Source organism: Erithacus rubecula (genome assembly GCF_903797595.1).
Source record: "Erithacus rubecula genome assembly, chromosome: 4".
Taxonomy (NCBI): Eukaryota; Metazoa; Chordata; class Aves; order Passeriformes; family Muscicapidae; genus Erithacus; species Erithacus rubecula.
In genome coordinates, this window is record NC_136686.1 from 21,904,058 (window position 1) to 21,931,612 (window position 27,555).

Here is a 27,555-nt window from a genome sequence, read left to right on the forward strand (position 1 = left end):
ATTCATGTCATAATGTTCTAACTTATATTTAACTTAAGCATGAACACAGAATTGGACTGGGGCCCAAAGCAGAAGTAAATGGAAAGTATCAGCTCCCAAATCTTTGTTGGTGTTTCTATAATGCCATTAGCATGAAAGGAAGACACATTTTTAAATCTGTGGGCCTGAATGTGATGAGAAAGAATGAAAATGTTCTTTAGGAAAGAAGGTGCTTAAATCTTTTATTTTTTATTATGGCAAATAAAATCTTTCAGAAAGAAGTTGATTTAGAAGGAAGGATTATGATGTACTTTACTCAAATGAAGGTTCCTCAAGTCTAAAATCAAAATTAGTAATTTCTACAGAATACATGTTATTTTTCCCCTTTCAAAAAAGACAGACCTATTCAAATTGTGTTTACTTAACTTTCACCCATATGATTCAAGAATATTTACTAAGTTACCCACAAAAAATCCACCTCAGAGGAAGAAAAGCCAGTCATAGATTACACAGATGACATTACTTAGCAAAATACTGGCTTAGATGAAAAGCTCAGCTTTAACATTATTACATTTTGCCAAAACTGTTTTTATTAAATCAGTGTGAAACAATGAAAATAACTTTAAAATCTGTATCTAAATGTTTACAGCTCTAACAAACAACTGGATACTAATTACATTTTACAGTATTTTGGTATACTAAAAAAATCCAAACCAACAAGTAGGTCAGAAACTGGCTTGTGACCTTTAGCCAGAGAGCTCCTTCTTCTCCCAAGATATTTGTTCTGTGTTGGTGTGACACAAGGCACATAAGAGAAGTCTGCAGAGCACTGCTGGCTCTCTAAGTGTATTATCTTTACCTTAACTATTTCTCACTTACATACCAAATGAAAACTAAACATCTGTGATTTGAAAGTTCACATTCTTCTCAGTCAGACTGACTCTTTATACATTTTTGTAGACATAATTACCTGTGCTTCAAGCATTTTGTATCATTTCTATGTACTTTACTTGCAAATTTTCCCAAGGTGTTTCAAAAGTGCTTTATTTCAGATGTATGCCGTGGAAAGGTTAGCTGGTACTTACCCTTTCAAGCTCTTCAATCCTCTTTTCCAAAGTGTTACTTGGTAGAGAACTGCCAGAAGAATTTGCATCTCTGCTGTATCTGCTGTAAGTTGTCCTCTCTGTTCGGGAGTATCTGCTTGGGACATCATCTTCTGGTGCATTAGCCATGCTGTGAAGGGCAGAGCAAAGCAGACACCACTTACACATCTAACAAAATGCAAATGAGAGCAGTCACAGAAGTGCTTTCCAAAGCAGTCAATAGGTCAGTCTAATAAACTGCAGCTCTTGTGTGGCTGAGAGCTCACTGAATTCACTGCCTCAGGGATTCAAATACCTAGATAATGCAGCTTTCATCACATGGCTAATACACTATAAACACACACTTATCCTATTTTTCAAGTTTCATCAACTATGCACATTAAAAACCAAGCTAAATAACTTTATTTCAAGAAATAAAGTGCCATTACAGAGTTTAAACCAAGCATCTTTTTAACTAGATGAAAACATAAGGGATAAAAAGAACAAGCACATGTCCAAAACATAAGAAGAATATTGACTAACTTTTCAGGAAGTATGGATTTGGTCTGTAAGGGAATGGAAAGTCAACTGAAGTGAGAAAGTGAAGTGACCCAACAAACTAATTGTATGCCATCTCCAGATATTTTACTTCAGAACTTTGATACAGGGGAGTTTGTCAGAGCTCCCTTGGCAGACGCTCACTGCTTATGTTGTCCTGAAGTTTTACAGTTTAGATATGTGTTTATTAATTAAAAATCACTGTAATGGAATCAACAGATAAGCACTGCAAGTGCACATAAGCTAAGCTAGTTTTTAAAAAAGCATGCAGATTTTCCATTACTAGTGGTATGTACAAAACCACTACTAATTTAAAAATATGTACAAGCCAAGCAGTTTCAGTCACAAAACTAACAGTGTCCTTCCCATAGCCATTTTCTTCCTACCAGTAATGTTACTTCCAATGAAGATTCTAATGAATAACTAAGAACAACAGAACAGAGTGCCCTGGGTGCAGGCAAAGAGACTTTCTGTCTCCAATTCACCAAAATTACACTTCTTAGACTTAAAATATACAAACTGCCGAGACAAAACCAAAGAATGGAGGTACTCAAAAGCCACCTGGAGATGGTCCTCAATAATCAGCTCTAGGTGGCCCTGCTTGAGCAAGGGACTGCACAAGATTTCCCCCAGAGGCCCCTTCCAATGTCAACCAGCTTGTAATTTTGCAAAATCACACAGCTGAAGTATGTATACACTGGTGCTCTAGACCACTTAGAAAAAGAATGAAAAGCACTATGAGCATCCCCACAACATTTCCTTCAAAACACAGAAGAGTGTATGATTAATGTGTTCATTTAACAATTTCGCATTTCATAACTCTAGAAGACCCCTGCTGACAATGTGCAGATTTAGATGGATACAGTGCAAATCAAAAGCAGGAGTATCTGGCAAAGTGATGTCTTTTTGTGGATATAAATATTATTTTGCTCCAGTACGTGTGAAGTTTCCAAGACACACTGACACAATTGTAAGGAATTTTGTAGCTTAACGTTATTACCATATTTAGCACTGTTTATTCTTCATCCAGAAGATTTCTTAAAAAAACATTTCTAGGACCGGATATGCATGTTGCAACACAACATAGGAGAAATATTTTAACTTAACTCCATAAATTCTAAATTATTAAGCTTCCTAAAAGACATGTAGTTTCATGCTGTTAATGTCTCAAGAAGAGACCACCCAAAAAAAAAATTAAATTTTTCATCATTTAAAAATGAATACTTTTGCCAGCATACTGCAGTATTTCAACTCAGCTCCAGTGAAGTCAGCAGAAGCTCCTACACAAAGATTCGAAGAAAGAATACCTGGACAGAAAGGGTTTCATTAATAAAGAAAATGCTTTAATTTTCAGGGCTTTTTTCCCTGAAACTCACACTCAGTTTCCTCACCTCTTCCACTGGGCAGCAGACCCTACTGAATACATTCTTTTTCATTGTAGGAAAGTATAAAGGACATATTGTGGAGGCTTTTAGGAAACAGGATTTAAAAAAAACATTTAAGGAGGCATCCATCCATAACCTAACACAAGCAATGTGATAGATATAAAGTTCATTATTTTGGTTGTTATTATCAATGGCCAGTACACAGCAATGCAAAAATACTATCCATGACACAACAGAAACGTCTTTCACAAAGAATGGAATCTATGTCTTCAGATGCAATGTCACTTCATGAGTGTTAAATGAGAAAGAATCACAGAATCAGAATATGCTGAGTTGGAAGGGACCCATCAGGACCATTGTGTCCAACTGGTGGCCCTGGACACCCCAAGAGTCACATGTGCCTGACAGCATTGCTCAAACACTTCTTGAACTCAAGACAGGCTTGGTGCTGTGACCACTGCCCTGGGAAACCTATTCCAGTGCCCAAACACCCTCTGGGTAGAAAACTTCTTGAGGCCATTCCTCAAGCCATTGCTCAGAGGGCTTCTGCTCCAGTCCCTTCACCACCCTTATTGCTCTCTTCTGGGTGCTCTCTGAGAGCTTAATGTCTGTTTTATACTGTGCTACCCAAACCTGCCCCCAGCACTGGAGGTGAGGCTGCCCCAGCTCAGAGCAGAGTGGACAATCCCCTCCCTTGCCTGGCTCTGATGCTGTGTCTGATGCCCCCAGGACCCTTTCCACCATGATGACTATAAAAACAGCACCACTGAATTTGGTGTCTCTTTACTAAGAGGAAATATCTATGAATCACCTCCAACAAAGATATTGTCTATGGAAGCATACCTGTAGATTATGGTTATATATAAAAATATACAAACAGAAATATATTTTACAAGAGTTTTTTCTGGCTGTACTTAAAAAAAATTAATATAGCAAAATCAAATTGACTACTCTTACAGAGAAATAGAAACTTTTGTTTGGAATGATGCTCCTAGTAATTTTTTTTCTTTACAATAAAATCATATTCATACAGGGAAAGATTTAAAAGCATTATTACAGCAAGATGAAATTTCTCTTGCTCCTTCCAATGCTTCTTTGATTCTCTCAATGTCTTTCTAAAGCACTGTCCAAATTGCCTTTTCACCCAGTGAAAATCACCCTGTCAAAACTGTATTTCAACTACGGCAGATACATTTCTATGTCAGAATATTATAACTTTGGAAACTCCTAGTTATTTGCGTCACTGCAATCCAGTCAGCTGCTAACAGCTTCTCTGGAAGAAGCAAAATAGGGCATCTTGGCTTTCTGTTACTTCAGGCTGCTTAAACCAAAATTGTGGCTTTCAGAGTTGAGCTAAGGAAATGCAGTTTCATCTTCTCTACAGCTACACTTCCTTAGGCTCTTCCACTTTTCCTGCTTCTGGCCTTCAGGTGAATGGGAAGCTACTCAAACTAGGATGCAGCAATTGAGCAGCCAGGCAAAAGGAAGCCACAGCCTCCAGCCACAGTGGCTCCCTGAAGCAGCACCTGGCCCAGCCACATAAGCACTGGCACAAGGGGCAATGAGGAACCCCAACCTCAACTCAGACCATCAAAACCTTCTGCAGAAATAAACCCTACACATTTACACCTTCTCATAGCATCAGTGGTGTCTCAAGAAGGACTTTGAAAACCAAGGAAAAACTCCTAAGTGATCCTGTCTAAAATAAAATGCTCATATTGTCAAAGCAGTAGTCCTAAGGTAATAACTCAGACAGGACAATGCTTCCAGAGTCAGCCCTCACTGCAAAACTCCTGAACACAGACAAGCAGGCAGGTCTGGGCAAAGCATTATAAAACAGTATTTCATGGCTGTGTTTTTTTTAATTGGTGAGATCAAGGTTAGTATGATGGAAATAAAACTGCAACTCTTAGTTTAAGTTCTATAATTATCTAAAAACACTGAGCAAGGCAATTTCAGCAATGTTCAAACATTTCCTTCAGAGTCCCTCCAATGAGTGATCTGAAGCACCTTTTTTTGTGGTCTCTACTTCCCCATTTATTTTTCAACTCTTGTGATAAACTCAAGTATGATAGAGTCTTCTATAATTACTGCTGAACAGTCTCTACCTCTAGGGTTCCATGTTAATGTGCTGTAATATCCTAAAAGAAGGAGCAAAAATCATCTCTGACATTTTGACTGGAAGCCATAAAACCATGCCATATTGTATTCATTTCCACTAGTAAACAAACTTATAAGGGAATACACTTCTGAACCATGAAGAGATTTTAATCTAGCTCTTTTTGTAAAGTGATCAAGTTGATCTGATTCAAGAACCATGCAAAAAACTTTAAATCCCAATCTGCAAGGTTTGCTTTACAATTTTTTTAAAAATAAGCTAAATTGCTTCCAAAACTAATAAACAGTCTTTAAAGTAAGCTAATCGAACAAATTTTCTGTGTTTATAAAAATATTTCTGTCTGCATAAATATCTTGCTTTACTGTCACTTGCAAACAAGCTTTTTAGTTCACAAAAAACCCATAATTTATGTTTACATGTAGATTAGACTCAAATAAAGAAAATGTACTTTGTCCTTCCCATGTTTGAGAAATCATTGGTAACATCAACTATGCTGATACCATCCGACCTAAATCAGAAAACCATTGGTAACGTGTTTGGTACTTAAAGTAACTATTCACAAAGCAGTGCAAAAAATGGCAGACCCAGTTTCATAACAGTAGTTTGAAATGGCCAAGATGAGCCATATAACACTAAAAAACCTGAGGGGAGAATGGAAGCACAGGAAGTTGATATAGGCTATTACAACTTAAGTATACCTGCACATTTAAAACACATGAAGCTCACAGTTAGGACCCATGACTGACCACAGCTCCCAAATACTCTGTCCTGTGGCCTTCATGTCAGCCTGACCTTGCAGATTCTGCTTGTGCTTTTAATAGATCTCACAGTACCACTCCAGACCACAACAAAACCATCACTTTCTCTTGGAAATATTTTTTGTGCTTAATCATGCAACTACAAAGGAACCCCTCCACAAACTACTAGGGGGTGTGAAAATATCTGAAGTAAATTCAGAAGAGAGACTACAATTATAAACTGAGATCCTCATCACAAACTTTTATTTACTTTACAGCACAAAGAGACAGGCTCAGTTTGTCCAAGCCACTAAGCACACAGCAGCCATCAGAGTTCATTTGTAAACATGTTTTCCAGTCAATGGACACTCAGTGAAACAGGTTTCCCAGCAATGTCACATAAATGTTTAGTCACAGATTGTTGCATCCATATAAGGTAAAGTAGCCAGTGTAATTCATAGTGAAAAATCTGTGCAATTCCTTGAGTCCTGGAACACACCAAGAGAATAATGACTCTGTAAGGACACACATAACTGATCTCTGCTTTTAAATCTCTTTTCTCTTGTCAGGTACAGGAGAACGGGTATCTCAGAGTATAGGCAGAATCACAGAATTGTTGAAGTTGTAAAAGAATCTCTAAGATTATAACCTAAAATATAAAAACAGTTAAATGGAAAGGGAAAGGAAAGGTACTGGAAATACAGAATAGTATCAGTAATCCAGGACTAGAAGTCAGAAAGGACAGATAACAGAGACAAAACAGGAAGAAAAAAACCAAACCAAAACAAAAACCCACAAGAAATCAGACAAATAATAAAGAGAAGACTAGGACCTCAATGATTAAATATAAGGATGTAAGAGAAATGGGGAAGAGAAACAAAAGGGTGCCTAACTAGGCTAGGAAATGGAAACCAGTGAAGAAAAATGCTGAGATGAACAAGATGTCATGTTTGATAAGGAAAAACTAGAGGAGAGCAAGAAGGCAAAAGACAAAAAAAACAGAATTTGCAAAGATGGAAGCAAGCAACCTGAATATTTCTGGCAAATAATTCAATCTTTCAGTGGGAAAGAGAATCTATTACAGAATCCAATATTTCAGGAAAACATACTTTCCTTTTTGCTGTCATACCTCTATAAAGTCTACCAAACATCTTTCTCACACAAAGTACTGGCCAATTACTGTAGCAAGTACGTTCAAATAAGACCTCAAAGTGTTTGTCCCTATGTGAGAACATGCTTCACTCTCAGTTTGCTTTGAAAACCTAAGGGAGTACCCCCAAGACCATTAAAAGCACATTTAGCTGGTATTTGAGCCTTGAAGCAGCTTATGATCTCAATTCAGCCTTTAGGCATTAACATTTCAATTCTAGGTGCAATCACAGAATGGCATTTTCCATTTCACAGATTCACAGAATATTCTGAGTAGGAAGGGACACACAAGGATCACAGAATCCAATTCTCAAGTGAATGGCCCATGCAGGGATTGAATCCACCTTGGTGTTATTAGCACCATGTTCTAACCAACTGACTTTCCAAGGGACTCCTACTGTGTTTGGGACTTCAGGGAGATCTGAGTGATCTAATAAGAATTACTGTAGAGGAGGCTGCTTTCTGTAAGACCTTCAGCTACTGCAGATGTTAGAAGAAACAAACAAGCTCAGAACAATTCAGGGTCTGACTCCTTTAGCATTCAAACCAGAAAGCAAAACCACTGAGAGTCATACCTTAAGAACCCTCACAGGAAAAATTAGTTCTGGGAGGTAGAAATTTTCAAATGCAACAGAAAATTAATAGATACGAATAATTCCAACCACAGTGGGCACTGTATACCTCAAGGAGAATAAAACCCACTGAATATTTGTGAGTACTGGGCAAATGTGCCAACAGTGGTAAATAATTCACTTTCAACATAAAATCTCAAGACTATGCAAAGAATAAGATACATGGCAACATCCAGAAAACACTGAACATCAGCTCACAGCAAGCCACATTCCTCCTGAATGTGATGCCAGTCCTGACAGAGGAAATCAACAAAGACTCTATATCCCACATATAACTAAAGGTGACTGAGGAAAGACTGCACAATCAAGTCTTATTTAGCATTTTCTACCTTTGGCCTTTCCTACTTTTGCAATGCTAATCAGAAGAATTAGATTATTTTCAAATAAGTTACGAATGTGGTTGTGCAAATTCTATTTATTGCCACCCCATGCACAACCAAGTTTTTGCAAGTGAGAGAGCATATAAAGCATGCAAGCAGAGATAAGGTTTATGAAAAGCCACAAAAGCATGACACACACCTCTAAGTATTTGGCAGATACAAACAGCAATAAAATTCTGCACCAGAACTGAAGAGGAAATAAAGACTGAAGTAAAATTTGCTTGGTTAATAAGAAACGAATCATGAAATTACATAGTTAGTAAGCTTGTGACAATAAGCCCACCCATTCTGCAATGACATAGTGATTTAAAAGAAAATTCTACAGCAATAAAAAGCATCACTCACTGGGTTTACAAGAATCTGGAATATAAATACAAAAGACACCATGCTAGGAAAGCTAAAGCACAACAGGATAGTTTATTATTTTTTACAGCATGGGAGGTAAGACTCTAGAGCAGGTTGCCCAGAGAAGCAATGGGTGTTCCTCCCTCTAAGTGTTCAAGGCCAGGTTGGATGGGGCTCTAAGCAATCTAGTTCACTGGAAAGTATTCCTGCCCATGACAGGGGTCTGGACTATGTGATCTTCAAGATCTCTTCCAACCCAAACCATTCTATGATTCAACAGGTGAATAATTTTGAGGGGTAGAAAATAGAGTGGTGAAGACTAGATATTTGTAGATGCTCTTTGCACTTTCTTCTACCACGTGTATACACACAGATGAATTAACCACTTACATATTTTACCCAATATAAAAAGATAATGCATTCATTACCAAATAAAAATATTCTTACACAATTTTCTTGCTTCAGTTGACATATTTTACACCCCATGTTACCATAACATTACCTAATAGTTGTGATAGTTGTGTCAGTATTAATTCCACATGAACAAAAATTTCACACACTGGTCAGGTGCATCAAGAACTTCTGAAGTATTTCTCTGATTAAAAAGCTGGAGTAATGACCAGGGTAATACTTGACTCAGACAAAAAATAACAAACAGGACATGCTATACATGAAAAACACGTGCTACAACTGAGACAGCAGCATGATAAAATCATCTCTCGGATATTACTGTGGAAAGCAACAAAATTATCTTCCTTTATTAAACTTCAGAATACGGTGTTCACAAATTAAACTTCGAATATACTGGCCACTAGGCAATGTGTAGTCAAGTTTGACATTTGATTGGGAAGCTATTCTGCCCTAGCAAGATCCAGTAAAACACTAGCTGAATTTATTTTAAAATAGTAACATAATAGAGGGCTTTGGATAAGCTTGCTGCATCTTTCAGGTCCTTTGCCCAATATCAGGCCATATAACTACAGTAGCAGTATGGTGGCTTCTACTAAAAGTAGCAATTTAATCAGCATTACTTCTGGCAGAAATGTAAAAAAGAAAAAAAATGTTGCATACAAAGATCTCATACCTTTTATACCTGCTTGAAACCATCCTGGAGGAGTCCTAAAAGAAACAAAGAGGAAAAACTAATTAATATTTGTCTAGTATCTGTCCTGCCAAAATACCTTATCACTCCACAAAAAACTAAGTCTGCAGTGGGAGCAGTCCCATGCCACTGTACAACTCAGTTTTGCATTAATTTGTTGTCAAGTATAGACAATACCAGGACTATTGTCACCACATTACTGCTTCTGAACATCACCTCAGAAGCCTTAAGTGTCTGCCTCTGACTACATCATAAAACTGGGTGCACTTATTCCATCCCCCTGCAAGCACAACAAGTGAAACAGCTCACACCCTGCCACCAGTACACCTCCACTACCACTAACTAGTATGGAAACACATGTGCACTTAAATATTTCATTAACTTGTCCAAGAGCAGCAGAGCAAAACTGTTTCAATTCCTCAGCACCACTGCTATTCTTTTGGAGGAGAACAAAAACAAAAGCTGTCAAGTACAAAAATTAAGACATGTTTCAACAATGGCTCAGATTTGACAGAGTAAGTCCATAAATATTTTTTTAGGATGTTGTAACATGAAACAATTATTTTCTTAGTCATAGGCAAAACACCCCCCAGCAATTAACAGGTAAATTCAGGAAAGAACATTTAAAGAGCTAATGGACAATTGCCTTTATGAGGAAAAAAAGACAAAGTATGAAATTCTTTCTACTTACAATACTTACTGCAGGCAAAGAAGCAAATGAGCTCTCAAAATAAAATGCAAGAGGAATTCCATCCACTCTGAAAATTCTACAAAACATTACACTGCCTTCACTGATCAGCACACTAGTGACTTTGTAAGTAAATAAACAAGCTAAAAAGTAGGACACAAAAAGTGTTATTTTACTATAGAAAAGAGAATTGAAAAAAAAATTGCATTATGGAGAAAACTTGATCTGAAAGTTGATTTTATGAAGCATTTTCAATTTTTGCCATATATGCTACACTTTATCCCTAAGATAAGCAGAAGAACAAAATACAACAAATTCATGGGAACTATTTAAAGAAACCCACAAACTTGGCAAAATTGCTTGTTTAACACTAATAACTATTTTTATCATTGATGACAGCATCTGAAAAATAGTGATTCACATCTGTGAAAAAGAAAACCTAATTTTACCTCTTAAAGGGCAGAGAAACAATTTTAAATGGTACCAATGCTATTTTTAAAGTTTAGTTAAGGGTAGGCTATCTTTGAAAGGTCATGGAAGCAGGGGGAGGTTTCTGACAACTAAAATGAATTAGGAATGTCATTCCTTTCTTCAAGAAGGATCATCCACGGCACAACAGGACAGTCCTTAGCTCAGTCACTGAGTCCTCAAGACAGTGATGTGAAATCAGCATGGATATATGAAGATGAAACCACTCATGACCTGACAGCCTTCTATAATGAGGCTTGATGAATGCAGGCAAAGCAGATGATGTTTATCTAGATGTTAGCAAAGCTTTCAACACCTTCCCACACAACATATCTATGTGGAAATTGAGGCCAGATAAGTAGACCATGAGATGCAGTGATTACTGGGTCCAAAGGGTTATGAACAGCAGCACTAAGTCCAGCTGGATGCCAGCCACTTTGCAGGGATTGATACAGGAGCCACTACTGTTTAATGGCTCCATTAATGACCTGAATGATGAGACAAAGTACAGCCTCAGCAAGTTTGCAGTCTACAAACAGCTTGGGTGAGAAGTTAACAATACATCAGGTGACTGTGTTGCCATCTAGAGGGATACAGATAGGCTGGAAAAACAGGCTCACAGAGAGACCCCATAAAGCCCAAAAAAAAGGAAAATGCAGAGTCCTGCTCCTGAGTCTGGGGACGAATAATCCCAAGCATGAGTACATGATGTGGAAAGCTGCAGAAAGGAACCCAAGCATTCTGGTGTACATCAAGACATAAGCCATCACTGTGCCCTTGCAGCAAAGAAGACCCATGGAATCCTCAGGATGCACTGGCAGCAGATTAAAGGACAGCATCCTGAAGAGAGCTACAAAGATAGTGAAGGCACTAGAGGAGAACACACACAAGTTGCTGAGGTCACTTGGTCTGTTCAGCCTGGATGAGACTGAGGGGACACCTCACTGCAGTTACAACTTCCTCATGAAGGGATGAGGACAGCCAGGCACTAATCTCTTCTGTTGTGACCAGTGACAGGACCCGAGGGAATGGCCTGAAGCTGTGTCAGTGGAGGATTAGTTCGGATGTTAGGAAAAGTTCTTCATATCTCAGGGTGGTTGGGCACTTGAACAATCTCTTCAGGGAAGTGGTCACAGAGGCAAACCTAACAGATTTCAAGAATCATTTGGACAATACTGTCAGGCACATGGATGACTCTTGGGGTGTCCTGTTCAGGGACAGGAGTTGGAGTTTGGGTCACTTCCAGCGAAGCATGTTCTCTAGCTCCCCTCTGCTCAGCCCTGGTGAGACCACAGATGGCAAGTTCTGAATTTCTCAGTATGAGGACAATATACTGGAGAGACTCCAGCAAAGCTGGACATATGATTAAAGGTGTGGATCATCTGACACATGAGGAGAAGCTGAAAGTGCTGGAAATGTTCAGCCAGGAGAATAGGATGCTCAGGAGGTATCTTGCCAATGTGCACAAATTCCTGATGGGGTAAAGATGATGGGAACATATTTCTATCCATGGTGATAACAAAAACCCAGCTGGCCACAGTCCTGAGAAATTTGCTACAGTTATCCAGCTTTGTCTGCAAGACCTGAACTGGAGACTTCCCAAGGTCCCTTCAAGCCTTAAAGATTTTTGGCTTTAAGACAGTGAGCAATGACTGACCACTGAGGTACCTGAGAGGATTCAAATTGTTTCATCTAATACATTAAGATACATGTTCCCATAACATCAGACACAGCTCCTGGTGGTGATGGGCTCAGAAACATCCCAGTTGCCCCACTAGCTATGGGCACATGGTTCAATTGCCTTTTTCATCTTGGATGGAGAGTTACATGGGGTCTAGATTTTGCCTGTCTGCAGATACAATAAAATAGGAACTCTAGGCTCTAATCTTCCTCAATTCTTATTTTTTTAACAGCTTCTTTTTTTTTCAGGAAAATGCCTCCAGGTGAACATAGGCTTCTGTTTGCAGTGAAATTCATGAGAAAGGGAGAAATTGCACCTGAGATTGCAGTCTAGCAAAGCATACACACCTTGTACAAAGGAATTTTAAGGTATCAGATGCTTGTTTTGTACTCTAGACACTACAAAAATGGAGTGAATATACTGTACACCCTCATATTTGCTAAAACATTTTCATATACTAAATGCAAATATAATATGTAAAGCAATTACATAAACTTGAATATTTAATTCAACAGGACACTTTAAAAAGTTTGGCAGGACTATTCAGAAAAGCCAGTTCTTCAGAAAAAGCTGGGAAAGCAAACAAGTGCTCAGAGACAAAGTGCATAGCAAATACTCTCATTTGCTACAAATGACACCTGTTAAAACAAACAAACAAAAAAGCCTTGAGTCAATTAACAAATCCTTTGTAACAGATCTTTCTACAGTATTAGTGGGGTTTTATATTTCTGTAGTTAAAACTAACTATGAATAAAAAGTTAAAAATGCACATCTGATGCATAAAAAAAATTCCCTGAACATCAAATAAATATTGCAAATTTGATAAATTATGACTTTTATTACTTTGAAATCTTAATGTAAATGCAAACCAATCACTCCTTAAAGTGATGATGAAAGCACTAGGAAAATGTATTATTTACCTCTGTTCTCATCTTATGGAATTTGTTTTGTGTGCATCCAAAAGTCTCTGGCAATATGAATATAAGTAGCCATGCTGTAAATAGCATTATGTGCCATTAAGTAAAAAATTAGTCTAAAATTTCAAATTATTCAGAAGATCTTAAAATGCAGTAAGCATCTATAATTTAAAATCTTGTCTCCTTCCCTTTTGGAGAACTGAAGGTTGGTAGAAAATGAAGAAAAGGAAGGAGGAAAGGAGGGACATGCCTGTTCTGACAAAGAGTTAACCTAAAAGCAGATGTTTATTCTTGTACCTAAATACTTATTTACAAATCTGGGTCATATTCCTAAATATTTTTTAACTTAGAGTTCTAACCCACATTTAAAATATCTAATCATTACTATAAAAGTCAATGATTTGCCATGAGCAACAAAGGGATCAGTTTCTTTGAATGTCTTCCTATAAAAGAGGAATTCTTTTTATAGCCTGTGGACATCCTGAATGGAAAAACAGTAAGTAAAGTAATCCATAACAATGCTAATGGTTTCTTTCATACTGTGAAAAAATGCTGCTGCCAAAGACATCTACCAACATCAGTTCTTTTTCCAAGGATGAAATAAAACACTCATTTCAATGTAGTATTCCAAACATAGCTTTAAAATTACTTTTACTTTTTGCACAGGATCTCAGGCAGCTTGCATTACCTTGTAACACTATATACATCACTAATAAACCAAATTATTAGTGAACACTCTGCAAACTACTGCAGAGTGACATACATCAGCATTGCTCCAGAAAATTGGTCATGTTCCCTTTTTGTTTTGTCTACAAAAGTGATTGTGTGGATGGTATTAATGCAGGACAGGGTGTGATCTACATGAAAAAAACAAGGAAAAAGAAAACATTTGTCTCATTCCACATGAACTCCATCTAAATCACTGCACGGACTAACACACAGACATGCACCTGCTGCACAAGAAAATATATAAGGACAGAATAGGCAGCTGAGACTGCTTCAATTAATGAAACCATATACTGCTAATTAAATCACTGTCACTTTAGGATGCAAGGAACTTGGCTACCTCTCATCTTTGCTCCTGGCTCATCTTGGCATTTCATCTGGTCAACAGAGAGATTACATAAACAAGCTGGTCATTGGGCTTTAAATAAATAGAATTGTCTGTGTTTACAAGTGTCTGACAAAGTTTTCCAGATGTTAAACCAACCCTATTATTATAAATTTGCTAGTTAAAATGCACTAACAAACATTGTTTTTAAACAAGTACAGACTCTGGAGTCAGCTGGACTACGTAAAAGGTTCACTGGAATCCTTTGACACACTACTTAAAAAGTTTTGCAAACAATTAAAGCAAATCCCCTGGATCAAATCAGGCTGTTGGGGCACACTGGTATAAATACTGCCTGTTTTGAAATATAACTATACACTAGTGGAAATTATTACTACATCATGATATTCCTGCAATACGCAAGGTTGAATTTTGAGTGAAATTAGGCCATTAAAACAATTTTTTTTCATATGTGATTCAAATACAGACTTCCAAAAAGTTTCATGTACAATAGTCACATAGTCATGTGAGCAAATACAACTTCACTACATGGAAGAAGGAGGTCTACTGCTGGGGTTTCTTGCCTTTTTACATACCAAGGTAGAGTCTAACTCCCTCCAGCAAATCAAGCTCACTCCCTTACATAAATCACATCCTGATTAACTACAGCTACTTCTCACATTCAGTATAACTCTGCACTGAGATATGTTTGGAAATGGCAGCTACATGCCTTCTGCAACACAGACAAGGTTTCATTCAGCTCTTAAAGTGGGATAACATCTAAATGCTCAACAACTGAAAGGCAATCTGACCCTAATACAAACCAGAAATGACTGCAGATGTGAAAAACAGCAAAAAGATGAAATACCTTTCTTCTCCTCCCACCAAATTTTCCCAAAATCAATTTTCCCTCAGCAGTAAAGAGATACCATTCACTTTCCACTCCTGAATCACAGAATCAAAGAATATGCTGAGTTGGAAAGGACTGTCAAGATCAAGTTCAATTCCTGATCCTAAACAGGGTACCCCAAGGATCAACCATGTGACTAAGAGTGTTGCCCAAACACTTCTTGAACTCTGTCAGGCTTGGTGCTGTGACCACTGCCCTGGGGAGCCTGTTCCAGTGTCCAATCACCCTCTAGGTGAAGAGTTTTTTTCTGCTATCCAACTTAAACCTCTCCTGACTCGGCGTTCTGCCATCCCCTCGGGCCCTGTCACCCCAGTCTCAAGAGTGAAGAGATCAATACCTGCCCCTCAGCTCCTCCTTACATGGCTCCCAGTCCATATCCTCCATCATCCTGGGGACCTCCTTTCAATGCTCTCTAATAGCTTTTTTTAAAATGTCTTTTACACATTGTGGTACCCAAAACTGCACACAGCACTCAAGATGAGGCTGCCCCAGCTCAGAGCAGAGCGGACAATCCCCTCCCTTGCCTGGCTGTGATGTTGTCCCTGATGCCCCCAGGACAGGGTTGGCCCCCTGGCTCCAGGGCACTGCTGGTTCTGTTTAACTCTCCATCCACCAGGATCCCCAGGTCTCTTTCCTGCTCCCCAGTCTATGCACACAACCAGGACTTCCCCATTCCAGGAGCAGGATTTGGCACCTGCCCTTGCTAAATTCCATACAGTGATTGCCCAATTCTCTAATTTGTCATGGTCTGTCTACAGGGCCTCTCTGCCCATGAGGGAGTTGACAGCTCCTCTCAATTGTGTCACACCTTTGAAAACATCTGGAGATGTTTTTCATGGAAACGCAACAGAACTTTGTGAACCTAATTTTTTACAGCATCATGTACTATCTTTAATCAAAATGTAATTAATAGGACTTCAAACAAGAACTAATGGATATGCTAAAATGCCTGGGTTCAAGCAATAGATATTACTCCTGCAAAGCCAAAGGAGTTACGACTTATCTACCTATGGTATCTACCTACACAGAACCAGGGGGCCATGGAAAAAAACTGCAAGAATGCCTAAAGAATCACAGTTCTAACAGAAAAGTAAGTATCTTCAATTTGTACCTATGAAGAAATCTATTAAGGACATAAGGTGAGAGAAAATAATTAAAGAAATACATGCAGGTAACACAAGTAACTCCCAGGTAAGTCAAGAATCTCCCAGAAGAAAACAGCTCCCAGAAATGAGGGAAGAAGAAACACACATTCAAACAAGTTAACAGAGCTTTTCTTTTATTTGTTATTCTCTATTTCTATATTCAAGCAATATTCACCACTGAAGATCCAGAAAAAGAGAACAGGACAAGCAGTTAGGCACTCAGAACAAAAGTTGTAAAGGAGGTGATTACATCAGGCTGAAAAAACCTGACTAGATCTCAGGTAACTGGAAAGAAAAAGCAGAGCAGGGAAAATGACCAGAAAGACAATGTAGTATCTCTAAGAAATAAGAATTTGTAGGCTCCCCTCAGACAGAAGTATTTGAAATCACACAAGGTATGAACTACAACTCAAAGCAGTATTTTCAGAGCAAGAAACCTAAGTCTAAGTGTTGCACCCTCCAGTGTGTTGATTAAAGGTATTTGTTTCTGAGCTAGCAAAGGCAAGTAATATCCTAGTAGCACTACACAGGCAGCCACAGCTGGTGCTGTGATGTTCATACTGTATAAGAGGATTGGCTCCTGGTATATTATTCCTCAAACAGTCCTCAGGTATGACATAAGAGAGAGCATTAGGTAGCATGAACCAAAACCATGCCAGAAAATATTGCTAATAATTAAGCCACAGGTTTTATCAGCAGTGCAGCAGTTGAGCTCACACCCAGGTCTTGCACTTTTTAACAGTACAAACATAGTCAGACTGTCTCCACCAAACAACTGTGAATTACAGATTCCTCCTCCCTTCAGAGCCATCACATTAATTACACTAGACTGCAAGGATACAGAGATAGAGAAGCAGGCTGTCCTGCCCCAGCCATCCTCCCACCACCATGGAACTGGAATATGCAGCTTCCAAATGCACCAGCACATCTGAGTAACTACTGCTATGATATTCTCTAACTTGGTATTAATAACATGAATGTATGATACACGTTACAAAATGTCTGACAACTATTGCTTTGTGTATTTGTGCACAGTATACATTTCTGCTCATTTTTCAGCAATATTGAGCAAGTTGTCTTCCCTCTCCACCTTGCAGCAGGGATCCTCTTGGTCCATGGTCATACTGGTTCTTGCAGAAAAGAATCTCCTCCCTCTCTGTACACACCCAGCAGGTACTCACAACTGCTACCTAGGCTTCAAACTTGTTCCTGGCATGAAAGCAGTACTAATTAAATTTCTTCCTCTACAGTAAAAGCACAGGAAAGTGCAAAAATCAGGAGTATTACTATACCTTACAAAAGCTTTTGATTTCAGGCTGTGCAATCTATTTGTACAAGTAGATATGTTGAGAAGACCCACTTTTTCAATACCCAGCTACAGTTTTATCATTATACTTTCAGGACCACTTTTCTTGTTTTAAAAAGAAAACAAAACAAAAACAAAACAAAACAAAACAACAAAAAAAAAAATAAAAAAAAAAAAAAAGAAGAAGAGAGAGAGAGAGACTGACTGGGAGGAGATACCCACTGCAACCCAACAGACTTTAAAAGCCAGTCTAAAACAGAAAACATGTGGGGGAAAAAAACAAATTCCTTTACATGAGGCCCCTTTAGGCTACTCAAAACATTATTTGGGAATTTGAGAAACTGCTTCCTATTCCTTACATCTGTGTAGATCTCCAGATCAGTGCAGCTAGTGCAATTCTGGAGCACAGCTACATTAACTCAATAATGAAAGAACTGGCAACAACAAACCAAATATCTGTTCATACAGGCTGAGTACATAGCAGCAACATTTGAAGACAAGAAAAAATAGAATAAAGAAAAAAATAGAAGTAAACAAAGCCCCCAGAAAATGAAATCTTAGTGGAAGGAACACAAATTTCAGCAAAACTACAAGGAAGAAATCATAACTTACACACTTTGCTTCACACTTGCTGTGCATAAGGATGTAGAAAGTACCTGAAGAGCAGGCTGTGCTGAAAACCCTGTAGGTTCCTAGGCACAACTGTGAATCTAAAGTAAGAAGGAAACCTTCACAGGTACAGGCTTGTACACACATACACAGGCACACTAAACTCAACGTTCAATTTTAAGAGACCTCATGGGTACATTTAATTCTGTTTACTGGGAGTGAAATGCATTCATCAAACAATTTTAAGCTTAAATCACTTATCCACTAAATTAAACTTTAGTGAGCACAGATATTAAAAGTGTTAATAGTTTTGAATTTCTTTCTAGGAAAAGCAAAGTTTGCCATCAAAGGTAATCAAATTTATGCTGACAGTGATCAAGAACTGAACACAAATAATGCCTTCCACAAAAAATTGAAAGATGTCTCTTCTTAGTCAGGTGTCAGGAAGATAAATCTTGTTAGTCAGTATTTCCCTCCAAGAGCAGAAGTCAGGCAACTCAAAGTAGGGATGCCCCAGCTCCTCAAGGCTAGAAGCAACTTTGTTGGGCTCACAGGCAATTTACAGCCACCCTCTTTCCCTTGGTCTCACATCATTGACTGCTAGCTCCCAGCTTCCTGATTTCTTAGGGGCAAAAAGGACCATGATTTCACTTGAAAGCACTTTCCAAAAGCAGCAGTATTGGACAGTGCACATGCAGTACAGCTGAATCAGACTTTCCTGTGCAGATCCTCTGGCACAGTAAAACCCACTGAACATGCATGGATCAGCAGCACTACACCAACAGACACACGTATACTAAATTTGCTCACATGACAGGAGAGGAGCAAGATTTTGGCAGAGAAACCTATGTTGCTACAACATCTTATGACAGCTCATTCCTATAAAAAAATTCTAATTGCACTGTTTCGAAACTGCTCTTCTAGTAAAACCACAAATCCATAGAATGTAACTAAAAACTTGCCATCTCATTTTTATCAAAATAAATCTTGAAGGGTAGTGAAAGCCTCCAGTTACACCAAACAAGAACACCGTGCAACATTATTACTCTTAAACTCAGAAGTTACCTTGAAGATTAATTTTAAATGTTACTATATAGAGTGGGGGGTTTTCCATCCTGCAACAATACATACAGAAAAACAACTGCAAAGTCAACCACCTCAGAACAGGTCAGAACGTCCTAGACTTTCATTCAAACTCATGATACTGCCCTTCCTGACATCATGATGTATTTTTCCACAATATCTCTTAAGTGGAACACAAAGAACACTACACAGTGAGCAGTGTTCAATATTTTGCATTTGCTAGCTCTTCCCAAAGTGGACACGTGCCTTAATTACTTAGTTATTAACATACTCAAACTGTCCTGAATATAGGTCCATATTGCTAAAAATCACCTGAGTGATTGTCTGGTCATGTGTGACCATGAAAACATGAAATCCCTGTGTTTCTGTTTTCCTTACACAGGTCACAGAAACCATCTGGGTGTCCCAAGCCATGGGAACCATGGTAGATGGCAACTGAAGCACCTGTTTCATGTCATCACCTGCACAGAGCAGCAAATTCCCTCCAAATTGCCATTTTAAAAACACTGCACACACACAAAACTGACTTAAGGTGCAAATGCATTTAAAAAATTACTGATCTTTTAATACTTTACATTGAATTTGACTTCTTTTAAACTAACTTTTATGCAAACACTTTTAGACATATAGTCAGATTTCCTCATGAGTTTTCTACTGCAGTCATTATTAAGCGTTTTGTGGATACAAATGACTACTTTCATAACATCTCTGCAGAGTGCATCACACTCCACCTGAAAACAGAAAACCCAAGATGAATATTATCTGGTAGTTCACTCTCAAATATTAGAGTCATACAACCTGATTTGGCAGAATTACTTCTGACTTCCAAAATCAAAATTACGTCACCATAATTACCATTTTTCTGTACTTTAAACACATTTACTTCCTTACTTTTAAAAATAATACCAATATTATAAATCATGTTATTATGCAAAAAAATTCCTGGCCTAAAATCTAAAAGTGTAGTGCTGAAAAGAAAACATGTTTAATTCATTTAGGAATGCCTAGTCTAGCAAAACCACATTTTCTCTATGGATGGAAATTAACATCAAGCAACATCAAGGTAAAATACTTACAAAAGATGAAATACTATTCTTGAATACATGCACACAGCTCTTCTTTGCAAGAAATACATGAAACCTACACAGTAGACACCTTTGAAAAGCCGTGGTCATGTATGAATAGGCATGAATATTATTACCACATCCTTTGGATAATGAGAGTAATTGTAAAATTATGTTGTATGATATTACACTGCAAAATAAAAAACCAGAAAAGACCAAATAGGCAAAAAGTACAACTTGAGTTGACTGACTTATTTGGCAGTATATTCTCAGATCAAGATTCAAGTACAAAACTCTAGGGAAGCTTGTGTCAGGCAGGCTTTCAGCTGTCATTCTGAAAGGAGATGCATATAACACACAGATCCCTCTGATTTCTCACAGTTTGCCATAAAGCTAAGAAGGAATTTTATTCCTTACCTTTATTTATTGCTTTCAGCAAAGCTTAAAAGATGCTTCTATTAAATATTTATAGTTTTGTAACACTGATATATATATATATATATATATATATATATATATATATATATATATATATATATATATATGTATGTATGTATACTTGCTTCAAAAATTTCAATGTGTTAGGTCACATTTAAAGAAAAGAATGATATTTAAGCAAACAGAACTACATTTCTGTAGAAATAGCTTTGGACCATGTTCCTTTTAGAAAGTACCTGCAATGTTTTGGTGAAATTTTAAACTTTTTTAGAACAAAAGGTTAAAAAAAAAAATCAGATATCATTTTCCTTCAATTTTCAAAGGTTTTTGAATGACTTGCAACTAAATGCATAAGGCGTAACTCAAGGATCACATTAATAAATCAAGTTTAGATTACTTTACCACCTAATCTAGTCATACTGAAGCTACTACAATGAACCCAACCTACTGCAACAGAATTTTATAATTGTACCATTAATGCTAATTATGTAGACATTTCATTGTATCCTCACCTGCAATCAACAACCATTCTTTCAAAGGTACTGGGTAATTTCTACACTAAATTGAATGATTATCCAAGCATCTACCACTAAGCTAATCTCTTGCAGAGAACAAAAAGCTGCATTGCTGCTACAGAGAGGAGTGAGAGCAATTCAAGACATGGCAATGCTATTGTGTATGTAAGGCAGTGCTCAGAGCTGAAACTAGGGCAGCTTTGCCTTCCGTTGTCTTGGATTAACAGCTCCACAGGAATTCAGTACTAGGATCAAGCTTTAGTCTGTCTGCTAATGCACATAATTTGGACTTACTGCAAGAATATAATACAACTTACAGTCTAACAAGGTTAAGTGCTACAAATGAAGTAACATTTTTTTTTGTCTAGCAAATCCATTCTGTGTTTGTGACTGCAATTCAGTGTGGATGTTTAACTGTCTAAAACATGTCTCACAAAGCAGTATCTTGTATAAAATAATTTTGCAAGATTCAAGATCTTAATTTCTTGAATTTCTTGCTCATGTACAAGATCAATACAGGGAGAGCAAGAAATGTGCATTACAATTGCATACCCAAAGCAAATTAATGGCTGGAACAAAATGACTGCTATTTCCAAATGAAGTGCAAGAGTCTTGAATGAGGCCCTGGGCTTTTCAGCAATACAAAATATACAATTAGGTACAGTAAAACAGCTATCAAGGCTTTAAAAAAAAAGTGTGAGTCAACTCATACTGGGCTCCCAGGCTTCATAATGCTTGAAAGGTAAAATTCCCCTACCAGTCTCATACTGGCACTACAAATACCAAAGCAGCTTTCTAGTAGAGAACAGCAGAAAGATATTTGGCAATCAGTACAGATGCAAAAGATAACTGTGATAATTATGATTTTCAATTTCTTAATATAGAGCTAAGAAATACACTGGACAAATTTTGCTTCTGTGTGACGATAATAAAGACCCTTTCTACAGTAAGATACTCAAAATCATTCTGGTATTTATAAATAATTACCTTTCAGTTGAAGGATTCAGAGTATTAGTTTCACAAAGTTTGAAGTTCAGTTGTCTAAGTGACTCTGAATTTCCCCTTTCCATGCCTACAGGCACAAAAATCAGTATCTCTCACTCTAGTTGATTCCTATTTCCATGCTATGTTAGTAGCAAAAATCATCCTGACATGTTTGGGTAAAGTTTTTCAGGGAGAGAAAAGGATTCAGCTCATTCAGCAAAGACCCTTTTTGTCCTTAGTGAGGAGAAAAACACCTCTAGAACTCAATAACCCCCACTCTCATGGCAATAACAGAACTAATTTTTAAGTTCTCAAACACTCTTTTGTCTCTTGATGCTTTTGACAGTACATATTTACTCAACTCCCATATCTTAAACGTCAGTTTTTCACAGCTGATAAATTTTTTGCAGTGTACTCCTCCAGTGCACAACACAACTGGCATTTACAGACACTGTAACATTTGAAACAAAATGCAAGCAGAAAGGAACCAGAGATAACATAAAACAAAGGATTTCAAACCCTCTCCAAGATATTGAGAAGGATACTTCTGTATTATTATAGCATAAATGCCACAAAACAGCCAGTTGCAATTTGAAGGTTTTGATGGATGGAGGAGCTATACATGTGTCTCCTACTGCAAGGCTTTATATTAGCTTTGAATTAACTTTCTCAGCCTTCACAATTGGCTCTCCAATTTTCCAAGAACACCATAAGGGACATACACATCACATGTTCAAATATCACTTTTGTAATGACACAGAGGTTATGTTAACCCTACTGCCACAGGCTTACATGAAGAAGGGCACATATTTGGGGCATATTTTAGGAGGCCAGATGCACCAACAGCTGTATTCCAAGAGGCACCTGACCATGGTATCAGCAAACCTGAATGCTTTGATACAAATACCTTGCATATGGTGCTTTTTTGAAGTTTTTTTTAATATTAGCTAATAGAAAAAATATTTTCTACATTCTGGAACTCAGAAAGTCTTCTAAAAGACAAAAATAAATCTTCATCAAATTGTTTTTTTCCAGCCAAATCTTGTTGATTTTTTGATGCAAGCTTTCTGTATAGCACATAAATACTAACACCATCTTCAATTAAGACATGTTTGTTACTTGGAACATATAATTTCCATTCACCTGCAAGAAAGACACTGTTATAAAACAGTTTTGCACTATTTTCAATTTTGCCATCTCTGCTAAACAAGAGCTAGATTTCAATAATTACTAGGCAGTGAAGACTTCTAGTTGAAGTAGAAACTTTAGTAACTTTTAAGTAGTAGTTTTAACTGTGCTTGTCCTTAGCATTACAGATTTTTAGCTCACTTGTAAGAGTTCTAAGCTCACTGATATATGACTTATACCCTCAGTCTGCATCCCCATACACATCACTGGAGCAGCCCACAGTACTGTAACTCACAAGATCAGAACAACTGAAGAACAGGATTTCATTCCTAGTATGAACAGGAAGAAAGAACCATGCAAGAAAGTCAGAGACACATATAATATTTGTGTCTGGGAGCATATTTAATGCTGATTCACCTGGTGAGGTGTGGCTTTCCACACTATCTTTCACTAAAGTTAAATAACAAATTCTTTGATTGTAATAGTTCTTCAGTGCTTACAACATTGCCTGACTTACCATCTTCTACATTGCCAATATAAAATAATTCAGAAGATTATTTTAGTCAAATATTTCTGCATCAGGGAAAACACTCAAGTCTGCTGTATTTTTAAACTATTCTTAAACAAACTTGATATATCTGTGCTTTGGATCAAGAACTTTAAATTCAGCCAGAGTTTTCAAAAAATATACATATTGCCTAAGAAAATGGGAACTGCAACCTCTGACAATATTAAAACAGAACAAAAAATCAGATTAAGGACTGGAAAGAAAACCTTATTCAGCAACATATTTCCTCATCAAATATGAAATCAATACCATCTTATTTCCATATTCACAATAATTATGTATTTACAGATTTCATTAAATGATAAGAAGAATGGACAAGTAGGAGGAAAAAGCTGTAACTACAGAAATGTATTTATTCTGCTAAGTAAGTGCAAGTAAAATATATATTGGTCAATGGCAACTTAAAATGAATTCTTACATCTACAACATAAGCTCTACTCTTAAAAAGAGTATTAGTCTTGCACAGAGAAGAATCAAAAGGAAATAAAGTCATGAAAGCTGAAATAACACTGTTGCCAAATTCTGTTCAACATGGGCAAGTTCTAAGTCGTCTAATAGAAAGTGAATTGACAGAGCCAGTAATAAACTGATTAAGTCTTAGTAGCTACAACTTTCTAAGGTTCCATCTGCTCTGTACATGTGCTGCCCTGGGTCTGTGCCAGATCTGAGACCTGGGACTCTCTTCTGTATTATCGTAACACAACACTCCTGCTGTGCTCTGTCAACAAAGCAGCAGTGCCTGCTGGAATACAGAGGTGACAGACTTGGAGATGTAGGAGACAATTAATAAAGACAGTTTGGTAAATAAAAACTGAGATTGCTGGTCAAGAAAAATAGGAAATATGGATGAAAAAAAGAGGGCATGGAAACACAGCCAAAGCATTCTATAACACCACTTGGGGAAACTATAACTTCGGAAATGTCTGCTGAAGAAGTGAAAACAGAGCAAACACTGTAAGAAATAGTCTTATAAACAACTTGAAGAAAAACAAAAAATTTTCAGCATGGTGGCTCCTGATGAATCTGCAAAAACAACAGATCCAGTTATACGAGCTATACTCAGAGGAGACAGTAGCTTTTCAGAAATCTTTTTGTTGATGTTCACCACGGAAAAGAATGGTAAGAGTGTCATATCAGAGCACTCCCTCTGGAGAATGGTCTATTTGCAGCAGAAGCACTGGGAGAATGTGAAAAAAAACAATAAAAATTTTTTAAATGTTACCTGCTAGAATGAGGCAGCTCCTTGAGTTTTGAAGAAACTATTGATGCTACTGAAAGATACATAACTGAGCAACTCTAGATCAAATGGAACTTCTCATTTGAAACTGCCCTAGTACCACAGGGTAACAAACATCATCCTCAAGAAGATTCTAAAGCAAACAGAACTATAGAGGAATAAACTTGATATTTATACTGGATATAGTGTTGCTAGTAAGTCTAGAACAATTAAAGAATAAGTAAGTAAATATTATACCATGTGGAAGGGTCGCCAGGGCACTTGTTAGAAAAGTTGCACTTCACAAATCTAATGCAGATTTTTTAAGTTATAAAAACATGTCCAGGACAGAAATTTGATTGACAGCATAGTGCATTTCAAAGGTAACTCCCAAAGCCTCCTAAAGAAAGTAATCTCTTAGAATAAAAGAGAATGTCCTGTGAATAAATCACCAGTGAAAAGGCAGGAAATAAAGGTGGACTGTCAGCTTTCACAGTGGACAGAACAACCAGAATAGTGTCACAAGAACCTGTGCTTTTCAATATATTTGGGGAGGAGATGTCCACAGCTGCTATTCAGAACAGAAAAGACACAGATTAACTATAAAAACATGCAGGACTCCTTTATTGGGAGTGACTGGGAGGTGGAACAGGAGATTAAATTTAATGTACATAAGTGTAGTGTACATAAGTGAAACAATAGGTGAACACGTCTCTAAATTTACACAAGCATTGACCTCTGAGCTTGGTATTCTCACTCACAGATAACACCAAAATGTTAAATTAGATTAGGCATGCACAACAAACTGTAAATTCAGTGCTCAGGAAACAAATAGGTATCAGGAATTATTAGAAAAGAAACAGAGAACAAAACAAACCCCACCACTAAACCACTCTATGACTGCATGTTGCACTGAATGTTTCATTGGTTCTGGTTTTGGGTACCAAATAAAACAGAGCCAAACTAGAAAGTAAAGATTGTTACTGAGTAACTCCTGTATGAGGGACAACCAAGTAAAATAGAATTCTTCAGCATAGGGAACAGGCAGCTGAACAGAGCCATCCTTGCTCTGCAGCACTCAGTCACATAAAGAGGAATGTCTTCCAATTCCCCATGTCTTCCACTGGGACACCTTGTTAAAATCACATGGAAGCATGGAAAATGACAGATTAAACTTTAACAAAATGAGACAGATCTTGACATTCCAGGTAATTAAGCTGTAGATTTCTCTGCCCCAGGCTCTTCTCAACATTAAAGACATCCATGAGCATACAAAAGACTGAGGAAATTTTAGAAGGAAAATGCATCCAGATCCACCAATCCAGTCCTGCCACCTCCAGTTAAGGATGGTTAGAAAATCACCCATGAGCATGACGTGCTTGGTTTGTTAGCACATTTATCTCCCTGTACACTCCTGTGTTGGAGGCAACAGGCAGAGCTGGATGGCCTCAGTTTGTACATGCTATTAGGTAACAGAAGGAGAAACAAGACTGGTTAAAGAGGACTCAGGAAAGAGACAGGATATTTGCCACAGGTGGTATGGCATGAAGGAGGGGTGTACTGGGCATAATTGGCAATGTTTTGATATCAGGGGGAGCAGACTAGAGGAATAAGCGAGGTCAGGAGATTGGAGAGCAATAAAAAGGGAGAAAAGGCTTCAAAGAGGCAAGGGGAATTTACCCTAGGAGTTAGTGTGTTGGTTTCAATCCCAGAATCAGTATTTAGAAGTTGATTGACAAAATAAACTGGGAAAAATGTGCCCTAATTTAGAATTCTACCTGCAATTATTTCAATATTCTAAACCTGACAGTACTTTTCACTTGAATCTCCCAGTTTAATCTTCCCCTCAATAAAGTTCTATGATGATCTTCAAAAGTATTACATTCAGACCTCTACAGAAACAGAAGATTCTGTTGTCAGAATCTTCATCTCAGTAGTGTGAAGTTTGAGGAATGGAACCTCATACTCTGTTTTCAGCAATGTGTCAGCTCCTGAACTTTAAGGTTTTTTTTACATAGGGTATAATCTACTGTTAAGAAATACAAAAAAGAAAGGAGTTTTAAACCTGAGTAAAATGCCAAAATGAACAATGTTAAGATCTCACCTGGAGTAAGTATGAGCAAGAGGTATCTGCACTGGAATTCTCATTTTGTATCGTATTCTGTTGGGTAATAGCATCCTCTTTCTTTCGTTCCTTCTGCCCTGCTTCATCATCTTCATACTCATCAAGGCTCTAAAATGAAAAATATTTAGTTATCAGTTAGTTATTAGTTAGTCTTTGTATGCTGCTTCACATGCTTCTCATATTTCACAAAA

At 37.5% G+C, this 27,555-nt stretch overlaps 1 protein-coding gene and 1 long non-coding RNA gene across 2 annotated transcripts in view; both read right to left on the bottom strand.

Moving 5' to 3' along the window:
• Positions 1-27,555, bottom strand: part of PAWR (pro-apoptotic WT1 regulator) — a 71,592-nt gene that overhangs the window by 7,051 nt on the left and 36,986 nt on the right. Inside the window, exons 3-5 of the mRNA XM_079305121.1 lie at positions 27,344-27,472; positions 9,451-9,485; positions 1,065-1,212 (exon numbers count right to left, since the gene is read on the bottom strand). Of these exons, the coding sequence (XP_079161247.1) occupies positions 1,065-1,212; positions 9,451-9,485; positions 27,344-27,472 (312 nt within the window). The remainder of the gene's footprint in view (positions 1-1,064; positions 1,213-9,450; positions 9,486-27,343; positions 27,473-27,555) is intronic.
• On the bottom strand, positions 12,791-13,426 carry LOC306801757. Its single transcript, XR_013774182.1, has 2 exons — positions 13,226-13,426; positions 12,791-12,943 (listed from the first exon to the last, which is right to left on the bottom strand). It is a non-coding gene; the product is annotated as an uncharacterized lncRNA (long non-coding RNA).